Source organism: Dendropsophus ebraccatus, chromosome 3, assembly GCF_027789765.1.
Source record: "Dendropsophus ebraccatus isolate aDenEbr1 chromosome 3, aDenEbr1.pat, whole genome shotgun sequence".
NCBI classification, from domain to species: domain Eukaryota; kingdom Metazoa; phylum Chordata; class Amphibia; order Anura; family Hylidae; genus Dendropsophus; species Dendropsophus ebraccatus.
The window spans coordinates 76,334,183-76,355,758 of NC_091456.1; the positions used below are offsets into that span (position 1 = coordinate 76,334,183).

The following is a 21,576-nucleotide window of genomic DNA, read 5'->3' on the forward strand; positions in this document are numbered from 1 at the left end:
TCAGCCTTTAGGTGTACAAAGCTGAAAGATACATACCCCAGGGGTATAAATACAAATGCACATCACACTTTTAATATTTCTATTCTTACATTTTGAAACTCATACATAAGTTTCTTCACACTTCACAACTTACTGCTTATTTGCTAATTTGCGTTGGTGTATCACATAAAACACCAGGGGGTTATCAGATTAGGTAAAATACTGAATGTTAAATCATCCCCCCTCTTGGAAACTAACAATTCAATTCATACATACATATTACCTTATCTTTCTCCTTCCCTCAGCTTTGAACTTGCTGCTTTCTGCTGAAGACATCTGCATCTCCCTTTCGAGATGTCTTATGTAAACAACATCAATGGCTGGCTGTTTATATACTGTGTGAAGCCAGGGGGGGTAATCTGACCTTACTTGTGACCTTAGGGTCTGTTCACACAAAATAAAATCAGCGGAATTCCGCAGTGGAGAATCCCGCCTGCCTCAGTGTCAAACAGTGTGTCTACGGGAGGGCATGTGCGCCTCGGCTTTCGCAGCTCTCCTCTCAAAGAATTGACATCCTCCCATAGACACACTGTTTGACACTGAGGCAAGCAGAATTCTGCGGCGGAATTCCGACGATTTTGCTCAGCGTGAACGGGCTCTTTCTGTGAATAACCCTTCCTGCTGTAAAGAGAATAAAAAGCTTGCCTGTAAATTGTTTACATCAGCCATCTGGGAAGGGAGGGGGGAGGAGGGGGTTAAGAGCAGAGCCGGACTAACCAGCTCAGATACAGTTTTCTATGTCTCCAGCAGAAAGCAGCAGCTCAAAACTAAGGGAGGGAAACAAATAAGGTAATGACATGTATGGAATGTATTGTTAGTCTCTAGAAGGGGGGATGATTAATTATGAATTTTACCTAACCACATTACCCTTTCAGGTTTGTGAGTGTATGGGAAAAGATGTGGAAAAGTTGTGAGTAAAAAAATAAACTTATATAACTTTAATGCACAGATGTAGTGTTCAGTAAGGGAAGGTCTTGCTTAGAAAACAATGTAGATGAGTTACATTCAGAAACACAAAAACATTTTTTAAGTTCATCCGAAGATATGGTGTGGTGTTCGGAGGTAGATCAACAAAAAATATAATTCAACAAGCTGAATGCCACTGCATTTTTCTCTGTTACAATACAAATTCTCAGTCTAACGCTTTACTGCAATGGGAAACAGCAGCATACATGTTGCAGCATGACTGTTCAGTCTACTGTTATGCGGTTTCAAAAGCAGGACATGGCACTGCACTGTGATATGATGCCATTCTATATTATTTTCATATTATTGTATCATTATTTTTTTTAGCAATTAGTTTCACAGTAGTTGATATGTTTAATCGAACAAGATGGTTGGCCTTCGCCCCCCCCCAAGAGCTTCAGTGGGCCATAGGTGCCTATGACCCTATCGTTGCTTCATTGCTTGTTCTTCCTTAGATCACTTCTGGTAGGCACTAACTAGAGATGAGCTAACGTGCCAAACGCTCAGCATTTGAATCTCACTGCCTGGAGAATGTAAATGCAGCCCGATTGTTCAGGCTTGTGCAAATCCAAACTTCTGGCAAGTTCGCTCATCTCTAGTACTAATTAATGCACACTGGCAACACCCCGCAAGACCTGTCATTTGTAAAAAGCTCTGGTCCAGTTGTTTTTCCATCACAATTTGCCCATTGTTAAAGTTCACTTAGTTCCTTATGTTTCCAACACCTATAACTTCAAGAACTGACTGGTTACTTGCTTCCTGTTCTCTCCCACCTATTTGACAAGTGGTACTGTCCCAACATATTCAATGTAATTTGTTTGTTTGTTGTGTTATGTACCTTGTGACTAATCGCCTGTTAGCTAAAATTGACACTTTTTCAAAAATACTAACAAGTTAAACCTCATTTTATATGAAGCTTGCAGTTCATACTTTACATCAAAAGCATTGTAAAATGAATACACAAACCTCTGCAACAAACTTACATGCTGGAACCAAGGAAAGATTCTGCCCTTGGGATAGTAATGACTGTTGATAATACTTAGCAATGTATCTACCACCATACCAAGCCACACATTGGTGGGTAATATATCAGGTCCAACCTGCAGGTAAATGAACAAAAATAAAAATAATGAACAGTTGTTATTTATCTTCAAAGAAATGCACATACCAATATACACAATGGGGGGAGAAGGGTGTTAAATATACACAGGTGTAAACTGCCCACAGCAACCAATCACAGCTCAGCTTTCAGCTCTGGTAAAGTGAAAGAGGAGCTGTGATTGGTTGTTGTGAGCAGTTTACACCAGTGTATATTTTACACCCTTTATTATTCCCTTTATTATTGAGGAGAGCTTTTCTGAGGAGTATTAAGCAAGTAGAAAAATGATGTTGATCATGTCACAAAATATTTTAAGACCCCTTGATTAAATAGCTTACCATGATTTCTCCTCTTCCAATATGCCTCTGGTGTATAAACATTTCTAAATATTTATTTTTTTAATTAACTGTAGCATGTAATGACTTTTACTACAGAGCAGTAAAGAGAGTTATGAAAAGAAATAAATCTCAAACACGCAACCAAAAGTGTAATTTTACTATGCCACATGCTGGCAACTCATACTATGGAACGTATTTCAACTTTAGGTTGCCTTCTGCTCACAAAAATAGCATGCAATAAGATACCAACCTATCAAGTCTGAAGGTTACAGAATAAAAAATATTAATAAAATTAATCACAGAATGAAATATAAATGAAACACACCTCTGGGGCACCTTCAGTTTCTGAAGGAAGACTGTTTTCATATTTAGATACAGCAACTGCTAATCCAGTGAGTGCTAAGAGAGCATTGCCCTTTACCACAGGGCTATCTCTGCAAAGAGACAAAAAACACAAAGCTATATAATCTATATAAGTGCTAGGCGGCTTCTGTTTACCTTATCACACAGGCGCTTGCCAAAGACATGAGATATTAATTTGCAGAACAAAAGAAAAAATAGTAAGATGTGATGACAATGAGATATCTTATGCTAATCTCACAACAGACAAAAGGCCCCTATACACCTTCAATAACTGGCGGTTACATGGTCGTCCAGCCGTCAGGGATATCTCATGTTCGCCCTCCCCATACACAGGAGCGTTCTGCCGAAGATGAGATTCTCCCTTAGTGCAGAGCCTGAACAGATTTCGCAGCCAGGGCACAATGGCTATCATCGGTACCCCATGATCGCTTTGCTTTGCTCAGACCAGGAAGCAGCCGGGGGACTGGGAACCAGAGCGGAGGACAACGGACCCCATTGCTGATGCCAGGGAGGTAGGTGCATGTTGTTCAGCCATCTCCTCCCCGGCTCTTTTGAAAAAAAAGGCAGAACTTTGGTGAAAATAAGACTGCTGCTACCATACAGTTTATACAAGATCTTAAAACTATCTGGAGGTATGCATTAGTGTAAAACAATTCAGCTGTATTTAGAACATTCAGAAGGCACATTAAAAACAGTGAAATAAACCCAACAGACAACAATCACCTTACTAGAGAAGTTCTAACTAGAGAAGGTTGAAAATAAGGTTGAAAGTCTAGAAAGAGAAAGTGTGGGAAACATGTAGTTAACCCCTTTGCATCAGCAATACGTATATATACACAGGCCAGGAGAAGCAATGGTGGGCACTCTTTACCATAAATGCGGCGTCTTCAGCCCCAGCCTGGGACCTCAGCAAAGCATCCAATCGGTGGTGCTCAGCTTATAGTCCAGATTCAAATCTCCAACATGAGAATAATAGCAGCCGCACTTACCAATACACAGAAAAATTGATAGCCAGGTCAAGTGCAGAAAACGGTTAAAAATACATTCCACTGACACGGAGCTACACTCTTTTCGCTCTCTAGCGCATCATCTGGCTTCGTGTCTCGTGCTGGCTTTACGTATATACACAATCCTGCTGCCGATGCCCTGTGCAGCAGGAACAAATATATACCTTCCTGACTGTCAGAGAGTTTTGATGCGTGTTGGACTGCTGCACTGGAGCCAAGGATAAAGACAGGCAACTGCAATCCTGCAGCTGCCTGTCATTAACCCCTTTAACACCACGATGCATATCGATTGTGGCTTTTAAGGAAGTCAGTTACAGGTTAAGCAGGTCCCAGTCACTTGTACTGATGGGCAATCTGTGCATAGAGTCTGCTCTCAGGCAGACTTTATGTATAGATCGCTGATAGTACTGATCTATGCTACGGCCGCACAGTTGGGTAGGGAACTGCAGTGCAGCCTTCTCCAAATATATACTTTATGAAATGGGAACACCCCTTAAAATATGTACACAAGGCAATCAGGTGTTATAGCTTACTTGACTGCAGATCGGATGACTTCAGTAAGAGCATCTCTAACCCTGTAACATGCAAGAGACATATAGGCAAATTACTGCTGCAGTATGATAATGGGCAGAAATTGAAAATTCATTAAATTTCAAAGCTAGGTATTGAAGCACATTCATAATTAATATCAGATAGGTGGGATGTGCTGATAGCAAATACCTTGCCAATCAGCTGTTTTTTCAGTGCCATTGCACCAACATACAGTGGGGACAGAACCAAAAGCAGAAAGATCTGCACTCTGTGCAACTGGGTTGCTGTAGCTCAGCTCCTCTTTACTTCAGCTCCCCACTTAACTATCCAGAGGATAGGTCACTAATAAATTTAGCCCAGAAACCCACTTACAATACACTGTGCCTTATTGGGATTTAACTGCCGAGAGAAGCACTGGCAATTTCTAGCAATTTCTTTTCTTTTTTTTACCATAGCCAAGCTGTAAATGTCTTATACTGAATTTCCTGTGGGTCATCTTTTCCATGCTTCAGCTGCATCTCCAGCTCAGCCTGTCTGCCCTATAAATACAAAAGGAGTAGATTTCTAACACAAAATTGAAAAGATATTAAAATGAAAAAAAAAAGATCAATGTATATCTGATATGTTGTTTAGATATGGCATCAAAGAAAGTGTAGCTTTCTATTATTACAGTACTTAAAGTAACACTGTCACTCCCTTTTTGCATTCTGACTTCTCTACATAGGTGTAAAGGGTACATTTTGCAGTTCTCATACCTTATTTTGTATCATACATCACGGTGCTTGTTCCAGTAAAAAGTCATCTTTTATCATCTGAGGACTGTGCTACCTGGGCAGGGCTTCATGGCAGAAATACCAATTAGCCCCACCCACAGCATCACCACAGTGCCACCCCCATGACATCATCACTGCATAGGCCCCACCCCCCTCAGCGCCAATTGGTATGAGCCAACCTAGAGGGGTGGGGCCTAGACCTTTAGGCTGGCCTGTTCCAATGACCATTGAGGGGCGGGGCTTATACACCAATCAAGTCACAAAGCTCTGCCCAGGCAGCACAGTCCTCAGAAGATAAAAGATCACTGTTTATTGGAACAAGCACTGTGATGTATGACATTAAATATGGTATGAAAACTGCAAAATTTACCCTTTACACCTGTGTAGAGAAGTAATAATGCAAAAAGTGGGTGACAGTGTCACTTTAAGTATTGTTTGTGGGGAACGGAGAATAGGTGACCAGTGTCTGATCACTGGGGTCCCACCATCGGGGTCCTTACCAATCACGAGAAGGAGCTCTTCATGTCCCCTATTTGAATGCATATGAGGTTGTAAGGCATGTGTGCTGCCACTGTATTTAACTTTATGGGACTGGCAAAGATAGCTAAGCCCTGTAATCACCTAACTCCTTTTGTTCCAAAGTACCAGAAGCACACATACCAGGTCACTGCATTAAAATGGAGAAACAGGACCCTTGTTTTTGTGATTGGTGGAGGTCGAAGCATTAAGGCTTATAGTAATTAGACATTTAGCAAATACCGCTCTATATGTAGTGCGATGAGTCTTGTCAATATATAGTGACTACTCAGCCCACATAAAAATTCATATTGGCAGTCACTAAGGGGTTAATAAAGGTGAAACTCCTTAGACACAGTGTTCTTCTGTTTACCTGCAATACAGCATGGTAGGTCCTTGTCATGAAGCTAAGCCAGGACTGTGGAAGGAGGATGGATCGGTGCCATTCAGAGGATTGGATATTAACCTACCAAAAAAAAAATGCATTTTTTTTTTTTGTTTTCTGGATATTCTTTTCAGAAAAAGAAGAGTTATTATGCAACAGGATTTCTGTATATATAGCAGCATTTCCGATATTCCAATTGCAACTAACACAATCCTATCGTTGATATTGCATAATACATACAACAGTGTTTTTCCAGTGTTGATGTTACACAGCTCACACAGAACTGTTTTCCACTACTGATATTGCAAAGTTCACACAGCAGCATCTTTCACGGTTAGTATTGCACACTTCACACCACAATTTTTAAAACTATAAGGATGCGTTCACACGTACAGGATCTGCAGCAGATTTGAAGTTGCAGATTCAAAGCAAATCTGCGCCATCAAATGTGCTGCAGATCTTGTACGTGTGAACGCACCCTAAGTATTGCACAATTCACACAGCTGTAACTGCGCAGTTCACACTATTGGTATTACACAGCTCACACTTGCAGCAGTTTTCCACCACCAATATTGCACAGTTCATACAGCAGTGTTTACAGATGCTCATATTACACACACAGCAGTATTACTGTTACTACTGTTACAATGTCATGGGTATAACACAGCTTTTTACTTATTGCACTTTACCTAGTATTGGCATGCACTGTGAACTTGGTATTTCATTTATAACACACTCCCAATCTGAAAACTGCTCTCTCGCTTAGCTCTATGCAATTCCAGTTTTAATGCAGTCGTCAGAAGCCTTCCCAACCTTATCTCTGTCAGGGACTTGTCTTGTAGCCCGTGTCTAGAGTATGACTGCCACCAGAGCAATGCTAGACATGAGCTAGGAAACAAGTCCCTGTATTTGTCGGTATTTGTATGAGCGAGAGAGCAGTGGTCACAATGGAAGTGTAATACAATTTAAATACAGAGTTTGCAGTGTATGCACCATATTAGGTGACGTGCAATAAGTAAATAGTTACCGAGTTATACCTAAGACATTGTAGCAATAGTAAGAGTAACACTGCTGTGTGCGGTATATCTAAATCAGAAAATGCCGCTGTGTGAACAGTGCAATATTGATAGTTGAAAGCTCCTGTGTGACCTGTGCAATGCTATAAGCGGAAAACACTGCAATGTGACCTGTGCAATACTAATAGTGGAATACACTGCAGTGTGACCTGTGCAATACTAATCGTGGAATACACTGCAGTGTGATCTGTGCAATACTAATAGTGGAATACACTGCAGTGTGACCTGTGCAATACGAATAGTGGAATACACTGCAGTGTGACCTGTGCAATACTAATAGTGGAATACACTGCAGTGTGACCTGTGCAATACTAATAGTGGAATACACTGCAGTGTGACCTGTGCAATACTAATAGTGGAATACACTGCAGTGTGACCTGTGCAATACTAATAGTGGAATACAGTGCAATGTGACCTGTGCAATACTAATAGTGGAATACACTGCAGTGTGACCTGTGCAGTACGAATAGTGGAATACACTGCAGTGTGACCTGTGCATTACTAACAGTGGAATACACTGCAGTGTGACCTGTGCAATACTAATAGTGGAATATACTGCAGTGTGACCTGTGCAATACTAATAGTTGAATACACTGCAGTGTGACCTGTGCAATACTAATAGTGGAATACAGTGCAGTGTGACCTGTGCAATACGAATAGTGGAATATACTGCAGTGTGACCTGTGCAATACTAATAGTGGAATACAGTGCAATGTGACCTGTGCAATACTAATAGTGGAATACACTGCAGTGTGACCTGTGCAATACTAATAGTGGAATACACTGCAGTGTGACCTGTGCAATACTAATAGTGGAATACACTGCAGTGTGACCTGTGCAATACTAATAGCGGAATACACTGCAGTGTGACCTGTGCAATACTAATAGTGGAATACACTGCAGTGTGAACTGAAGAGAAAGACACTTCTGTGTGAACCGTGTGATATCAATAGATAAACTACTAAACTAAAGTAAGGAGATTGCCACGATTAATAAGAAAATACCATTATATATATATAGTGTGCTCAAAGCCCTTGTATCACATGTTAATAGTAATAAGAATGCAGGTTAGTGGAGTAATTATGATTATACGCTCCTAACCCATACCTCATGTATGAGGGCTGTTAACATCTGCTGGTAACTGCGTCCCCTGCTGGCAAGAAAGCGATTGATGGGTTTGCCATCTCTGTCTGTCTGAACAGGCAGGTCATAGCACAGCAGCATGCCGGCTGTGAAAAGTTACAATTGGTAAAGAGATATAAAAGACAAAGTGATGTGCACAAATACAACCAACCTCTACAAATACATTGAATGACTGCACATTAGATTGGACTAGAACTGCAGTGAGGAACAATTCTTTTTTTTTTCTGTTTCAGCGGTTTGATATAACAAAGATACAACCTGGATATTATTACCGATTCTTTTATTAAGAGGGGAAGCAGCAGGATGTTTATTATGTATGATTCATTTACAGCTGATTCCATATGTCTGCCTCAACACAATGACTGCTGCCAGCAATGCTGTGAAATAACAAATATACTGGGTATAAATCCTCAACAGATTTCATCAAGTGTAGATGTAGATCACAAGATATTGGGCAAGTGGGTACATATCTTGAATTATAAATTAAGCTGTACAAGCTGGTGCAAAGGAAGAAAAACATTATGTCATGAAGCTACAATCTTATTAAGAAAAGGTCTCTCATGGCTGATCTATGCACATGCATTGATGGGGACACCAATATCTTGCAGGCAAGTATCATGGGCAGGGGGTACATAGTAGTAGTTTTAGACTAATGAAACCATGTCATATATACCTTTATATTTCCATGTATATGACAATATTTATCTTATTAAATGATTTGAGTAACGCCAGCAGGCCAACTCTCTACATATCCCAATACTCATGCAATAAACCAGACACAACCTGACTGCAAAGGTTATCCCAAGGTATTATGTGATGCAAGGGTCTGCTTTTATCTAGACTAGAGACCACCACAGTAGGCAGGTAAGACAGAATGCTGCCCAATATCTAAAACTTATAAATGCGTAAAGTGAATTTATCACTGACATTTTTTTCTCTAATCTGTTTCTATTTTCTGATTGTACATTCTGTTTATTATGTTTTGCCCATTATTACAGGAGCCAGAAGCAGCTATCTCTGCATGCTAAGTTATTTTATATTGATATCTGTGTGCGAGTTTTGGAGCCTGTGAGTTTTTGATCTAAAGTTTGGGACTTTAATATTCAGGGACTTTAGATTTGGGGAATTTAGAGAACAAATTGTTTGTTTAATTGCTTTTGTTGTTCGATTTTTATTTATACTTCATATGCCCATAGAAATGAGCTCCATGTTTGACAATGCGGTCCAATGTACATCTTGTGCGATGTATGCAATCCTTGATCAACCGATTGAGGGTGCATACCATTGTGGGAGATGTGTGCATGTTGCTGATTTGGAAGCCCAGATCATGGATCTAAGTGAGCAGCTGCAAAGATTGAGATGCATTGGCAAACTGGAAAGGGGTCTGCTGCTCACTGAGCAAGCGCTCCAAGGGGTGGATGGGGGAGAGAGTGATAGCATGGAGGTACAGGAGGAAGAGGCAGCTAGTTGGGTCACAGTTAGAAAACGGGGTAGAGGGAAGAGTGTGAGGGAGGCTGGTCCTGATCTGGCGCCCCCAACAAGTTTGCCAAATTGGCGGATGAGGGGGAGGTTGATTCAGGGTCGGCATTGCTGCAGCAGGACACTGCCTCTGAGAGCCAGGGGGTGTCTGCTCCAGTAAGGTGGGAAATAGGAGTGCAGGGCAGGCCAGGCAGGTACTGGTAGTTGGGGACTCTATTATTAGGGGGACAGACAGGGCAATCTGTCACAAAGGCCGGGATCGTCAAACAGTGTGTTGCCTACCTAACGCTCGAGTTTGTCATATCGCGGATCAGGATGACAGATTACTGGGAGGGGCTGGCGATGACCCAGCAGTCATGGTGCACATTGGCACCAATGATAAAGTTAGAGGTAAGTGGAGGGTCCTTCAAAACGGCTTCAGGGACTTAGGCAGGAAGCTTAAGGCTAGGACCTCCAAGGTGATATTTTCCGAAATATTACCTGTACCACGAGCCACACCTGAGAGACAACGGGAGATTAGGGAGGTAAATAAGTGGCTCAGGAGCTGGTGTAGGATAGAGGGGTTTGGGCTCATGGAGAACTGGGCGGTAACTCTGTCGGTTACAGGCTCTACGGTAGGGACGGGCTGCATCTCAATGGGGAGGGTGCAGCCGTGCTGGGGGAGAAGATGGTTAAGAGGTTGGAGGAGTGTTTAAACTAGGGACTGGAGGGGGGAGGGCAACTACAATACAGTAAGTGAAGACAGAGTAGATGGAGAGCTGGGGCTAGATTATGAAACTGGGGGTGGAGCGGTGGGAGGGGATAGAACAGTCACTAAGGATAAGAGGAAAGGAAATATGGGCAACCGTATAAAATTTATAGATTAAGAGAAACGTATTCCAGCAGTCCAATAAAATCTGGTATTTATTGTGTTATTTCCATAAAATCGTTACATACAAAAAAAGAAAAATTTTAGACGCGTTTTGGCCCACTCTGAGCCTTGATCACAGCATATAAATGCTGTATATGCTGTGATCAAGGCTCGGAGTGGGCCGAAACGCGTCTAGCATTTTTCTACGTTTTTTGTATGTAACAATTTTATGGAACTAACACAATAAATACCGGATTTTATTGGACTGCTGGAATACATTTGTTTTTATCCATGTTGCAACGCCTGATCACCCACAGGTGAGGTCCTCTGCACTCCTATCCCGGGAAAGAGAATAGCCAGCTATATTGCAGCAAGTAAAGCATATACGGAGAAGCAGCAAAAAAACTTTTGCTTTTACCTTGTATGAAATGTACGTTTACAAATGCTCAAAGCCTCACTAATAGAGCTGAGGAATAAGAGCTCATAATGGTGGAAGAGAAATATGAAGTGGGGATAAGCGAGACATGGCTGGATGAGAGCTATGACTGGGCGGTTAATATCCAGTCTATTCAGAAATTACAGTAAAGATAAGAAAGGGGGAGGGGTCTGCCTATATGTTAAATCCTGCCTTAAGCCTATTCTGCGGGAAGATATAAGTGATGATAATGTGGAGTCTCTTTGGGTAGAAATAAGGGGAGGGACGAAGAATAATAAAATTCTTATGAGAGTGAGTTATAAATCTCCAAGTATAGTGGAAAAATCTGAAATTCTCCTTAAAAGACAAATAGATGTGGCAGCAAAGCAGGGTGAAGTCATTATTATGGGGGACTTTAACTACCCAAATATAAACTGGAAAGCAGATACCTGCAACTCCAGCAAGGAGAGCGTTTTTTTGATAATAGTAAAAGATAATTACCTTTCTCAACTAGTACAGGAACCAACACGAGGGGGGGGCCCTTCTGGACCTGATCTCAAGGTCTCAAGCCCACATATACCAACCCACAGGTGATAAAAACGACGTTTTACCAGAACAAGCACCATGAGGTGTGTTATAAAATAAGTAATAAAAGCTGCAACATTTACCCTTTACATCTGTGGAGAGCAGTCAAAATGCAAATAGGAGGTGACAGTGTCACTTTAAGGGCATCCCGGGTACATTGTGTGACATATACCATATGGGAATAAAAGTTGTAGAAATAGGAGAAAACCAATGTGGTTAACTACAGCTGTAAGGGGGGCAATAAATGATAAGAAACAAGCATTCAGACTACTAAAACAAGAAGGTAGATTGGAAGCATTCAGCAACTATAGACAAAAGAATAAAATGTGTAAAAAACAAATAAAAGAAGCAAAAATTGCAACAGCAAAATATTCTTCACCTATATAAATAACAAAAGACTTAAAACTGAAAATGTTGGTCCCCTCAAAAATAATCTGGGTGTAATGGTAAAGGTGGAAGAGAAAAATGCCAATCTACTAAATACTTTCTTCTCTACTGTATTCACAGAGGAGAATCCCATAACAGAGGACATGACTAGGCATAATGTAAATCCTCCTATAAATCTCACCTGCCTAACACAACAAGAAGTGGGGCGACGCCTTAAAAACATTAAAATCCATAAGTCACCGGGCCCAGAAGGTATCCATCCTAGAGTTTTGCAAGAATTAAGTACTGTGTTAGACAGACCCTTATTCCTAACATTTAAAGATTCTATTAGACAGGGATTGTTCCACAGGACTGGCGCATAGCTAATGTGGTACCAATATTCAAGAAGGGGTCAAAGACAGTACCAAGACAGGTTATCAAGCTTGGGGTTATTTACACTATAAAAAAAGACGTTTTAGGGGCGATCTGATTACAATGTACAAATATATGAATGGACAGTACAGAGATCTTTGTAGTGATCTTTTACTGCTAGGTCTGTAACCATGACAAGGGGGCATCCTCTACGTATAGCGGAAAGAAGATTTTACCATCAGCATCGACGCAGGTTCTTTATTGTACGAGCGGTAAGACTGTGGAACTCTCTGCTACATGATGTTGTCATGGCTGATTCATTAAATAAGTTCAAGGAGAGCCTGGATGGGCATTAGATTTCTGGTGATATGTTGATCCAGGGATTATTCTGATTGCCATTGGAGTCGGGAGGGAATTTTCTCCCTGCAGTGGGGCGATTGTCGTCTGCCTCATGGCGGTTTTTGCCTTCCCCTGGATTCACACAGTAGGGTTTCCCTAGGTTGAACCTGATAGACTCTTGTCTTCTTTCAACCTTATTAACTATGTTACTATGGAATTAGACATCTTGACTGAGCTGTTTTTACAGCATTTAGGGATTCTAATTGACATAGGAACAATGGTCTGGTGCAGATCCTACTCATTTATATGGGAGAGGTTCCTAGGTAAGCGTATTTTTGCAGGACCAAGTGTACTTTGTAATGATACCCTTATCTTAGCATACAATACACCAGATTGCTGGTGTCAGCCATTAGCCGCAGACACTTGCTCAGTATGGAGCACACCCCATCCACCCCTTCACATCAGCTGACATGTATAGTTTTATGGCAGTCCTCTAGAAAACTTCTATAAGCAATCATATGACTGCGCACACACATCAATGCACTGCAACTATGCTAGAATGATGAGTGATTTTGTGACTTTGCTAGCTAAGTCTGCCTGAGGCAATAGAGTCTACCTGGCATTCATAACGGCTTTCATTAGGTCTCTGGCTGCAATGGTGCCAATAAAGACCCTGACAGGTGCAGTACCTCTCATTTAGCTTTTAAAAGGGAATCTGTTACTCGGTTTATGCTGCCTTAAATGAGGGCAGCATATAAAAGTAACAAAAATGCTGAGCAGAAGAGTGTATTGCTTACATAGTTCTGTTCAGCCGCAGAAGAATGGGCTTCATGCCGTGCTACTCTCTCTTCCCTTCAACTGCTGATCAAGAGCTGTATTCCTATACACAATTTAGAAATAGTGCTCCTGGCATATGCCAGGAGAAAGGATCAGATTTTTGTGCAAACCTTCAGTCAAATCTCAGCAGTTACACAGTAGGTGAGTGTTGGCCATTACATATGCACCCATTACTCACCGGATATGGAGAAGGCTCAGTCTGTGAGTCTGCACCATATGCAGTGACCACCCAGCCACTGAGGGGTTAAATAGAAGTGCCCTCATATGCTACGTGAAAGGCTCTATTCAGCAATAACACAAGTGTATTGTGACAAGAAGAGTTGTAACATGGATTCAAATGACAATTACAATAAAACATGAGAGAGAATTATTGGATGAATCACAAGTCTACAGTACTGATTTAAAAAATTATTTGTGCCACTTCTAAAATCTTATTACAATATTATTTTTTGACTGAATAGTAATGTTCCAGATCTAAAACTTCCTAATCTCTAACAAAACAATTTCAATTGCTCATCTTTATAGAAGCAATGGCCCAAGAGTTACGCTGAAAGCTTTTCAAAAACACACTTTGCCTTAAAAATCTGCATCTTTTAAGGGAATATTCATTAACAACCAATATTCATTAACAACCAATTTTTGTGAATAAATCATGATCACCTGCAAGTCCGGGTTTTAGGCCAGGCTGTTTATTTTTCTCATACATCTTTAGCATAAAAGTTGGAATTCCAGCTACTGTTTTCCCATGGTCAGATCTCATAATACCACCTCTCAGGGCATTATGATATATACCACGTGGCATGCGGCTCATTTCCTGTTTCACCAGCGAGGAAAGGAACTCTTCATATGCTAAAAGCAGAACAAATTTAATTTTATTAGTAAAGAGAAGCAAGGAGCTAATGCTGGCTTCTTTAGCATAATGAATTTCTGCTAGAATCAATAAATTAACCATTAACGCTTGCTTCATAATAATGCAGCCGAGGCTATAATAAATACTATAACACCAGTTCATTGACAGTAATAGCTAAATTGAAAATCAATTAAAGAGAAAGCACACAGATGTATAAATTTGTGACTGAGCAATTCATAAGCATCTTGGGTGACCATTTAATCTCTTTAGAGATACAATGCGATGGTAATGTGTTATTAAATGACTGCCGTTCCATTTAGTCACATCTCTCTCTCCTTTTTTTTTTCAAATTATAAACTAAATTTATGGTTAAATAAAACATTAGCTGAATGTTAGGTTAAAATATTCAGGCTATGTTGACGGACTAGAAATCTGAGAAAACTGATGACAGGTTAAACATACAAAGACATTGTGGTATTCTACTGGGCATAGTCTTGGCAATGGCAAAGCATGAGAGAGTTCAAAAGTTCAGCAGCTCAAGTATCAAGTGTGGCATAATTGGAAATACTGCTGTTTGGTTGTTTAAAAAAAAATCAACTATTACACCAGTATGGTAATGTTGTGGAAGAGACACACGTTATTAAATTAAACAGTTACTGTGTATGTGTCGTACTGTATATGCAGAGGGTCTAACCCGGACATTGGGGTCAAAGGAGCTGTCCAAGCAAAACAAAAATTTGCTCCCTGGCTGGCGGTTGTATAAAAATAATAAACATGCTATGGTGGTCCCCCACAACTGTGAAGCTACTGCTTCTGGTCCTCTGCTGGTCTACACTTCTTTGGAATTCTGTGCAGTCTCAACCCCACAGGACCTGAATGCCTGCCAATCAGTGATTGAGGCGGCACTCCACTCTGGTCACTGATTGGCTAGTACAGGATCTGCAAAGAACCCAGAATAAAAGAGAACCAGCGAGAGACAGGAAGCATTGGGGCAGGACCTGGGGGCTGTAGGAGGTAAGTAAAGCATATTTCTATTTTTCTAAAACACCCAACCCTGGAGCAAACTTTTGTTCCTACATAGCTGGTAGGTCCCCTTTGACCACAACTTTTTCAGGGACAAATTTTGCAAATGGAAGTATTAAGATCATAAGTAGAGATGAGCGAACCGGGTTCAGGTTTGAGTCAATCTGAACCCGAACGATCAGCATTTGATTAGCTGGGGCTGCTGAACTTGGATAAAGCTCTAAGGTTGTCTGGAAAACATGGATACAGCCAATGACTATATCCATGTTTTCCACATAGCCTTAGGGCTTTATCCAAGTTCAGCAGTCACCGCTAATCAAATGCCGAAAGTTCGGGTTCGGATCGACTCGAGCATGCTCGAGGTTCGCTTATCTCTAATCATAAGTCATTTTTAACACTCCTCACAGTAAATACATTTTTGCTGGGTTCCCCATGCATTTTAGAGGGAAATTAGAACATTGTAAAGTGCCCATTTATAAAGTGCCCTGTTCTAAGCAGCTGCTCGCCATCCTAACTAATAGCCGAGGTTCCTGAACAGGGGACCCCCACCCTAAATCAGAATTCCTGAGAAGGGGAAATATATTGGATTTTCTAAACCAACATGTCCTAGATTTACAATTTTTGAGTTTCTTACCACATAATACAGGGGCAGGAGTAAGAGCCATAAGTTTTATATATGAAGAACCTGGTACAGATAGGTCCACCTCTTTATCTTGCTCCTCTTCAGCCTCTTCAAGATCATCTGGTGGAACAATCTCTGGTCTGGCCTAAATACCAATTACAATGACTGTATTACAGTGATGATTATTACTTTATGTCATGACTTCTCATCACATACTAAACAATACAAATTTAACATTTATGTAGCTTGTCCATTAAGACTCCAATATAAATATTACATTTATTCAATTGCAAAAAAGCCTCTAAAAACTATGGCAGACTGATACGTGATTTGTAATTTCCAAAATGGAGGGGGGGGGGAAGGGATTTATTAAATCACAAGAAGGAAGGTGTAGGTCCTCTACTTAGAAGTGTTAATTGGTATAATGAATAAAGGATAGGATATAGTATATCAGGTGTATAAAATAATAGATTTTACATTTATTTATAAGATACTGTCAGCAAATATTGTAGAGAACAAGTAAAAGATAAGTAAAAATATAAGTAAAAATATACAGTTTAGAGATCTCTAATTAAAAGACAAGATGCATGTAAAATATACAGTTTAGAGATCTCTAATTAAAAGACAAGATGCATGAAAATACATAAAAGAAAAACCAAAAAACAAAATTAAGTATTAAAAATCAAACCATATGCAATGGAATGTTGTAAAGTTCAGACGATCGAGTTCTTATGTTAGTCCTTTATACAATGAAATGATAGATTGATCTCTTGTAGAGACTTATTCACATTCATTCATCCATATGTTTGCTAGAATCCTGATTTGGAAAGACAGCAATCATGTAATGTCTATTAGTTGTATATATTAGTTATCCAATTTGGCATTCGTTATAACTTAATCATGCGTTTGTAAACTTGATAAAACGTGCTTGATTATTAGCAGATGGTCTATAGCGGGTTATTGTCTGTATTTGCTTGTTTCGGATTTGTGTTTGTATTAATGCGCTGTAGATTTGCCGATCTTGGTAGTAGTATACTTAATGTCTTAACGGCATGTAAAATATATTTAGCAGCTTAGTTTTTGGTGTCACAGACACCTCTCACCAGTCCTGGGTTGCAGTCTGGTCCTCTCACTCGTCCTGGGCTGTGGTACACACGCAGGAGGTGACGGATGGGTTGAAGTAGCGTCCCAACGGTGTTGGTCTTCCTCTAAACTGCAAGCGCTGAATCACGCTCAATTAATAGTGCCTGTGGTCCACGCTTGTCATTGATGTGACAAGCCATCACCACCAAGAGAACAATATTAGGGAAAACTCTCCTAACATACATTTTGGATCACCAATGACTGTACCATTAAACACAAACAATTATCCACTTCTTTCATATTAAACTTTCTCTTGTCCTTATATGTCATTTATATAATTGTATCTCTGCAATCAATCTGCATTATTGCCCTCTACTGACCATTATCTACGTCACATAAACATACAGGACAAGTGACACATACCAACTTTTGTATGATCTACCATAGGTCCGACTGCCAGTATTAGTTTACTGGTTATTTGTACTTACATTATTTCCATCTCCATTATCATTTTCATTTTTCGATTCACGTCTATTCTGAGGTTTACCTTTATAACACCTGCGTTACATGTATGTAATTAGATGTGATACTTTTCACTATATTTATACCTACTTGTTGTCCATTGTTATTCTTTCATTTGTATACATGTTAAATACAAACTTGAACAAATCCATCAATCCAGTCCAGATTTTTCAACCACCTATACAGATATGATGGCAATTTAACGAATTAACTGGACACCTCTATTAAAAAACTGCAATGTCTGCAACCCAGCACAGAACTTTATTTTATTTGCTGTTGAAAAAGGGGCCAAGAAGGCTTCGAAACGCGTACAGCTCACCAACTTTGATGTAATTCTGTTGTTAACCAACCTACCAACAACATTATTTACATCTACAACTACTCATTTCTAAACTACCCAATTTTTACCTCTTTTTTGGATCCTTCATAATTTTTTTCACCTACGTTTCCGTAACAAGAAACACAATTATGTACATCTACTCCCATTCATTCATCTAAAAAGAACTCCAAAACAACAGTGAGTATCCAATTTTGGCGCCACAATCCACGAGGTCCCGCGGCAACATCTCCATCTGCGCAAGCGTGGACCACAGGCACTAATAATTGAGCGTGATTCAGCGCTACCAGCGCTTGCCGTTTAGAGAAAGACCAACACCGTTGGGACGCTACTTCAACCCATCCGTCACCTCCTGCGTGTGTACCACAGCCCAGGACGAGTGAGAGGACCAGACTGCAACCCAGGACTGGTGAGAGGTGTCTGTGACACCAAAAACTAAGCTGCTAAATATATTTTACATGCCGTTAAGACATTAAGTATACTACTACCAAGATCGGCAAATCTACAGCACATTAATACAAACACAAATCCGAAACAAGCAAATACAGACAATAACCCGCTATAGACCATCTGCTAATAATCAAGCACGTTTTATCAAGTTTACAAACGCATGATTAAGTTATAACGATTGCCAAATTGGATAACTAATATATACAACTAATAGACATTACATGATTGCTGTCTTTCCAAATCAGGATTCTAGCAAACATATGGATGAATGAATGTGAATAAGTCTCTACAAGAGATCAATCTATCATTTCATTGTATAAAGGACTAACATAAGAACTCGATCATCTGAACTTAAGAACATTCCATTGCATATGGTTTGATTTTTAATACTTAATTTTGTTTTTTGATTTTTATTTTTATGAATTTTCATGTTTTTTTATTTTTCTTTTATGTATTTTCATGCATCTTAACTGTATATTTTTACTTATATTTTTACTTATCTTTTACTTGTTCTCTACAATATTTGTTGACAGTATCTTATAAATAAATTTAAAATCTATTAATTTATACACCTGATATACTATATCCTATCCTTTATTCATTATACCAATTTACACTTCTAACTAGAGGACCTACACTTTCCTTCTTTTTATTCTCTTTCCTTGGGGTATAGGAACATTTTTAGGTTAACCTCGTTGGAAGTGCACTCCAGCAGTCGAACTCAGACTCTCCTCCCTCTACTATATTTATTAAATCACATTTTAAATTATAGTGTATTAAAATGGTTGGAGCCTACAGACCAGGTGACAAGGGACTAATTGGGACCACCTTCTTATACCTCGGTTTATATGCAATGAGGTTTTTACTCTGCTAGGAGGACTGTACAGGAGCATGTACGGCAGCAGCACTTACTTGCTTAGGGAAAGATTAAGTTACAAATAATCATTTGTTGTTTCATGAAAAGTAATGCTGCAGGCTGCAGAAATCATTGAAAGAAGAAAAAAACACAGCGAATCTTTATCAATTATTAACCCCTTTCCTCCTGGAACAATTTTCATTTTTGCCTCCTTGTTTTTAAAAGGCCAATCCACATGAGCCCTTATTATTTAGAGGCATCAATTATACTTTGCAATGACAGACTTCATTTTTACATAAAATATGCAGCAAAAATTATTTGTAAAAAATCTTACTTGTGCAGTGAAAGTGAAATAAAAGTGCAATTCTATCGATTTTTTTTTTTTTTTTTTTGGGGGGGGGGGGGGGGTGTCATGTTTAAGCCATTCACCCTATGATAAAACATGTCATCTATGTTCCTCAAGTCAGTACGATTACAACAAAAGGTTACTTATTTAACTTTTATTATTTTTAACGGCTTTAAAAAAAAAATGACAATAAAAAAATTAAATCAAAATAATTGGCAGGTTTTTGCGCTTACGACGTTTACCGTACAATATCAGGAATGTGATAATTTAATAGTTCGGGCAATTATGAATGCGGCAATACCAAGTCTGTTTATTTACTTATTTAGAAAATGGGAAAAGGGGGGTGATTTAAATTTTTATTAGGGGAAGGGAATTTTTATTAATTATATATATTTTTTTAATACTTTAATTTTAGTCCCCCTGGGGGACTTTTATTATTACTGTACTGATCTCTCATAGAGAGCAGTACAGTATACTTAATACAACACTGATCCATTAAGACCCATGCTCTATGGATTACCGAGCCAGGATCTGCGCAATTGCAACGCTGAGGCCTGGCTTGGTAAGAAGAAGGGATCTCCGCTGTATGATCGCATCACAGAGGGGAGATTCCCCCGCTAGACACCAGGGATGGGGCAGACAAGCAATTTAAATGCAGCTGTCAACTTTAACCCACTGCTCCCAGGCTAACGTGTTACCTGCCCACGCTTTAGCCTACTTCTCTGGCTCCGGGTCCCTGATGTCCTGCTCAGCCAATAAGGGTGTGAGGAGCCAAAGAGCAGGCAGGAGCATGGGCAGGTAATGTATTAGCCCGGCATCGGTGGGTTAAGTGGGCAGGGGCTACATTCTCACAGTGGAATGAAATTCTGTTGCAAGAATGCAGGGGCATAGTAAATTACAGGACACAGCATTGCAGTTGATCTTGCTGCGTAACAGCATGAAATCAGCTGTGATGTGGTATGCATGTGTGAATATGGCCTAAACAGATAAAAAATAAAGTCACATTATAATATGTGTGTAATAAAAATAGTTATCACTGTCCAGGCATGATGGGAGTTGTAGTTTTGCAAAAGCTGGAGGGCATACAGTTCCTCATCCCTAGATTAGAATCAGATAAAAGTTCTTTCACTATAATCTGTTTCTATTTTCTGAATGTAATTTTTCCTAATTTCACTTTTTGTACATTGCTATATATGCTTCCATCTTTTCTGGGCTGTTTTAAAAAGCATTTAGTGAGATGCAATTCAGCATCCACACAGGCAACAATAGAGTCTGTCCCCTTGAGATGAATTTGAAACAGGTCCTTTCACAGGAAGCTGATATTGTCTCCTCTATCTACTGGTGTCACATGTTGCTGCAATACTGTGCAGATTACTTTACAGCAGCCTCCTCTTATCACGACAGACAGAGAAGGAAGTCTTAGTTTTTGCCCCAGTGGTGAGAATAAAAATTGCAAGATTTCAGTATTATTTTATAATATACATAGTAAAATAGAAAATTAGAACGAAAGAAAAAAAACACCAAAATTATTAAAAATACGTTTAAAATAAAAACACCCAACAAAACACAGTAATCACTAAACTCATGGAAAACAGTGAAAAAAACTCCAATGAAGTACTCAATCAAGAGTCTCCACTAATGCCCCCGAAAAATAGGATTAGTCTTACCGGTAAGACTGTTTCTTCGAACCTTCACGACGGCACCATAGGAGGATAGGTTATACCCTAGGGACAGGAAAAAGCACGAGAGGTTAAAAGCCCCTCCCTTTCCTCCCAGCACCAGTGCCTTTATAACAACCAATAGCACCACGTGAGTATTATATTTAATCATACAATACTAGGGAGGGATACTGGTGCCGTCGTGAAGGTTCGAAGAAACAGTCTTACCGGTAAGACTAATCCTATTTTCTCTCCTCACCTTCACGACGGCACCATAGGAGCAATACCAACCATTACTCTTAGGGGGGGCCCACAGCCTGCAGCACCTTCCTGCCGAAGGTGAGGTCTTC

At 39.8% G+C, this 21,576-nt stretch overlaps 1 protein-coding gene across 3 annotated transcripts in view; it reads right to left on the bottom strand.

Moving 5' to 3' along the window:
• The window catches only part of FOCAD (focadhesin), a 179,129-nt gene that overhangs the window by 48,155 nt on the left and 109,398 nt on the right, over positions 1-21,576 (bottom strand). For all 3 annotated transcript variants that reach the window (XM_069962033.1, XM_069962032.1, XM_069962034.1), the window contains exons 19-26: positions 15,987-16,119; positions 14,140-14,328; positions 8,201-8,322; positions 6,006-6,098; positions 4,794-4,882; positions 4,346-4,387; positions 2,768-2,876; positions 1,989-2,105 (exon numbers count right to left, since the gene is read on the bottom strand). In XM_069962033.1, the coding sequence (XP_069818134.1) occupies positions 1,989-2,105; positions 2,768-2,876; positions 4,346-4,387; positions 4,794-4,882; positions 6,006-6,098; positions 8,201-8,322; positions 14,140-14,328; positions 15,987-16,119 (894 nt within the window). The remainder of the gene's footprint in view (positions 1-1,988; positions 2,106-2,767; positions 2,877-4,345; positions 4,388-4,793; positions 4,883-6,005; positions 6,099-8,200; positions 8,323-14,139; positions 14,329-15,986; positions 16,120-21,576) is intronic.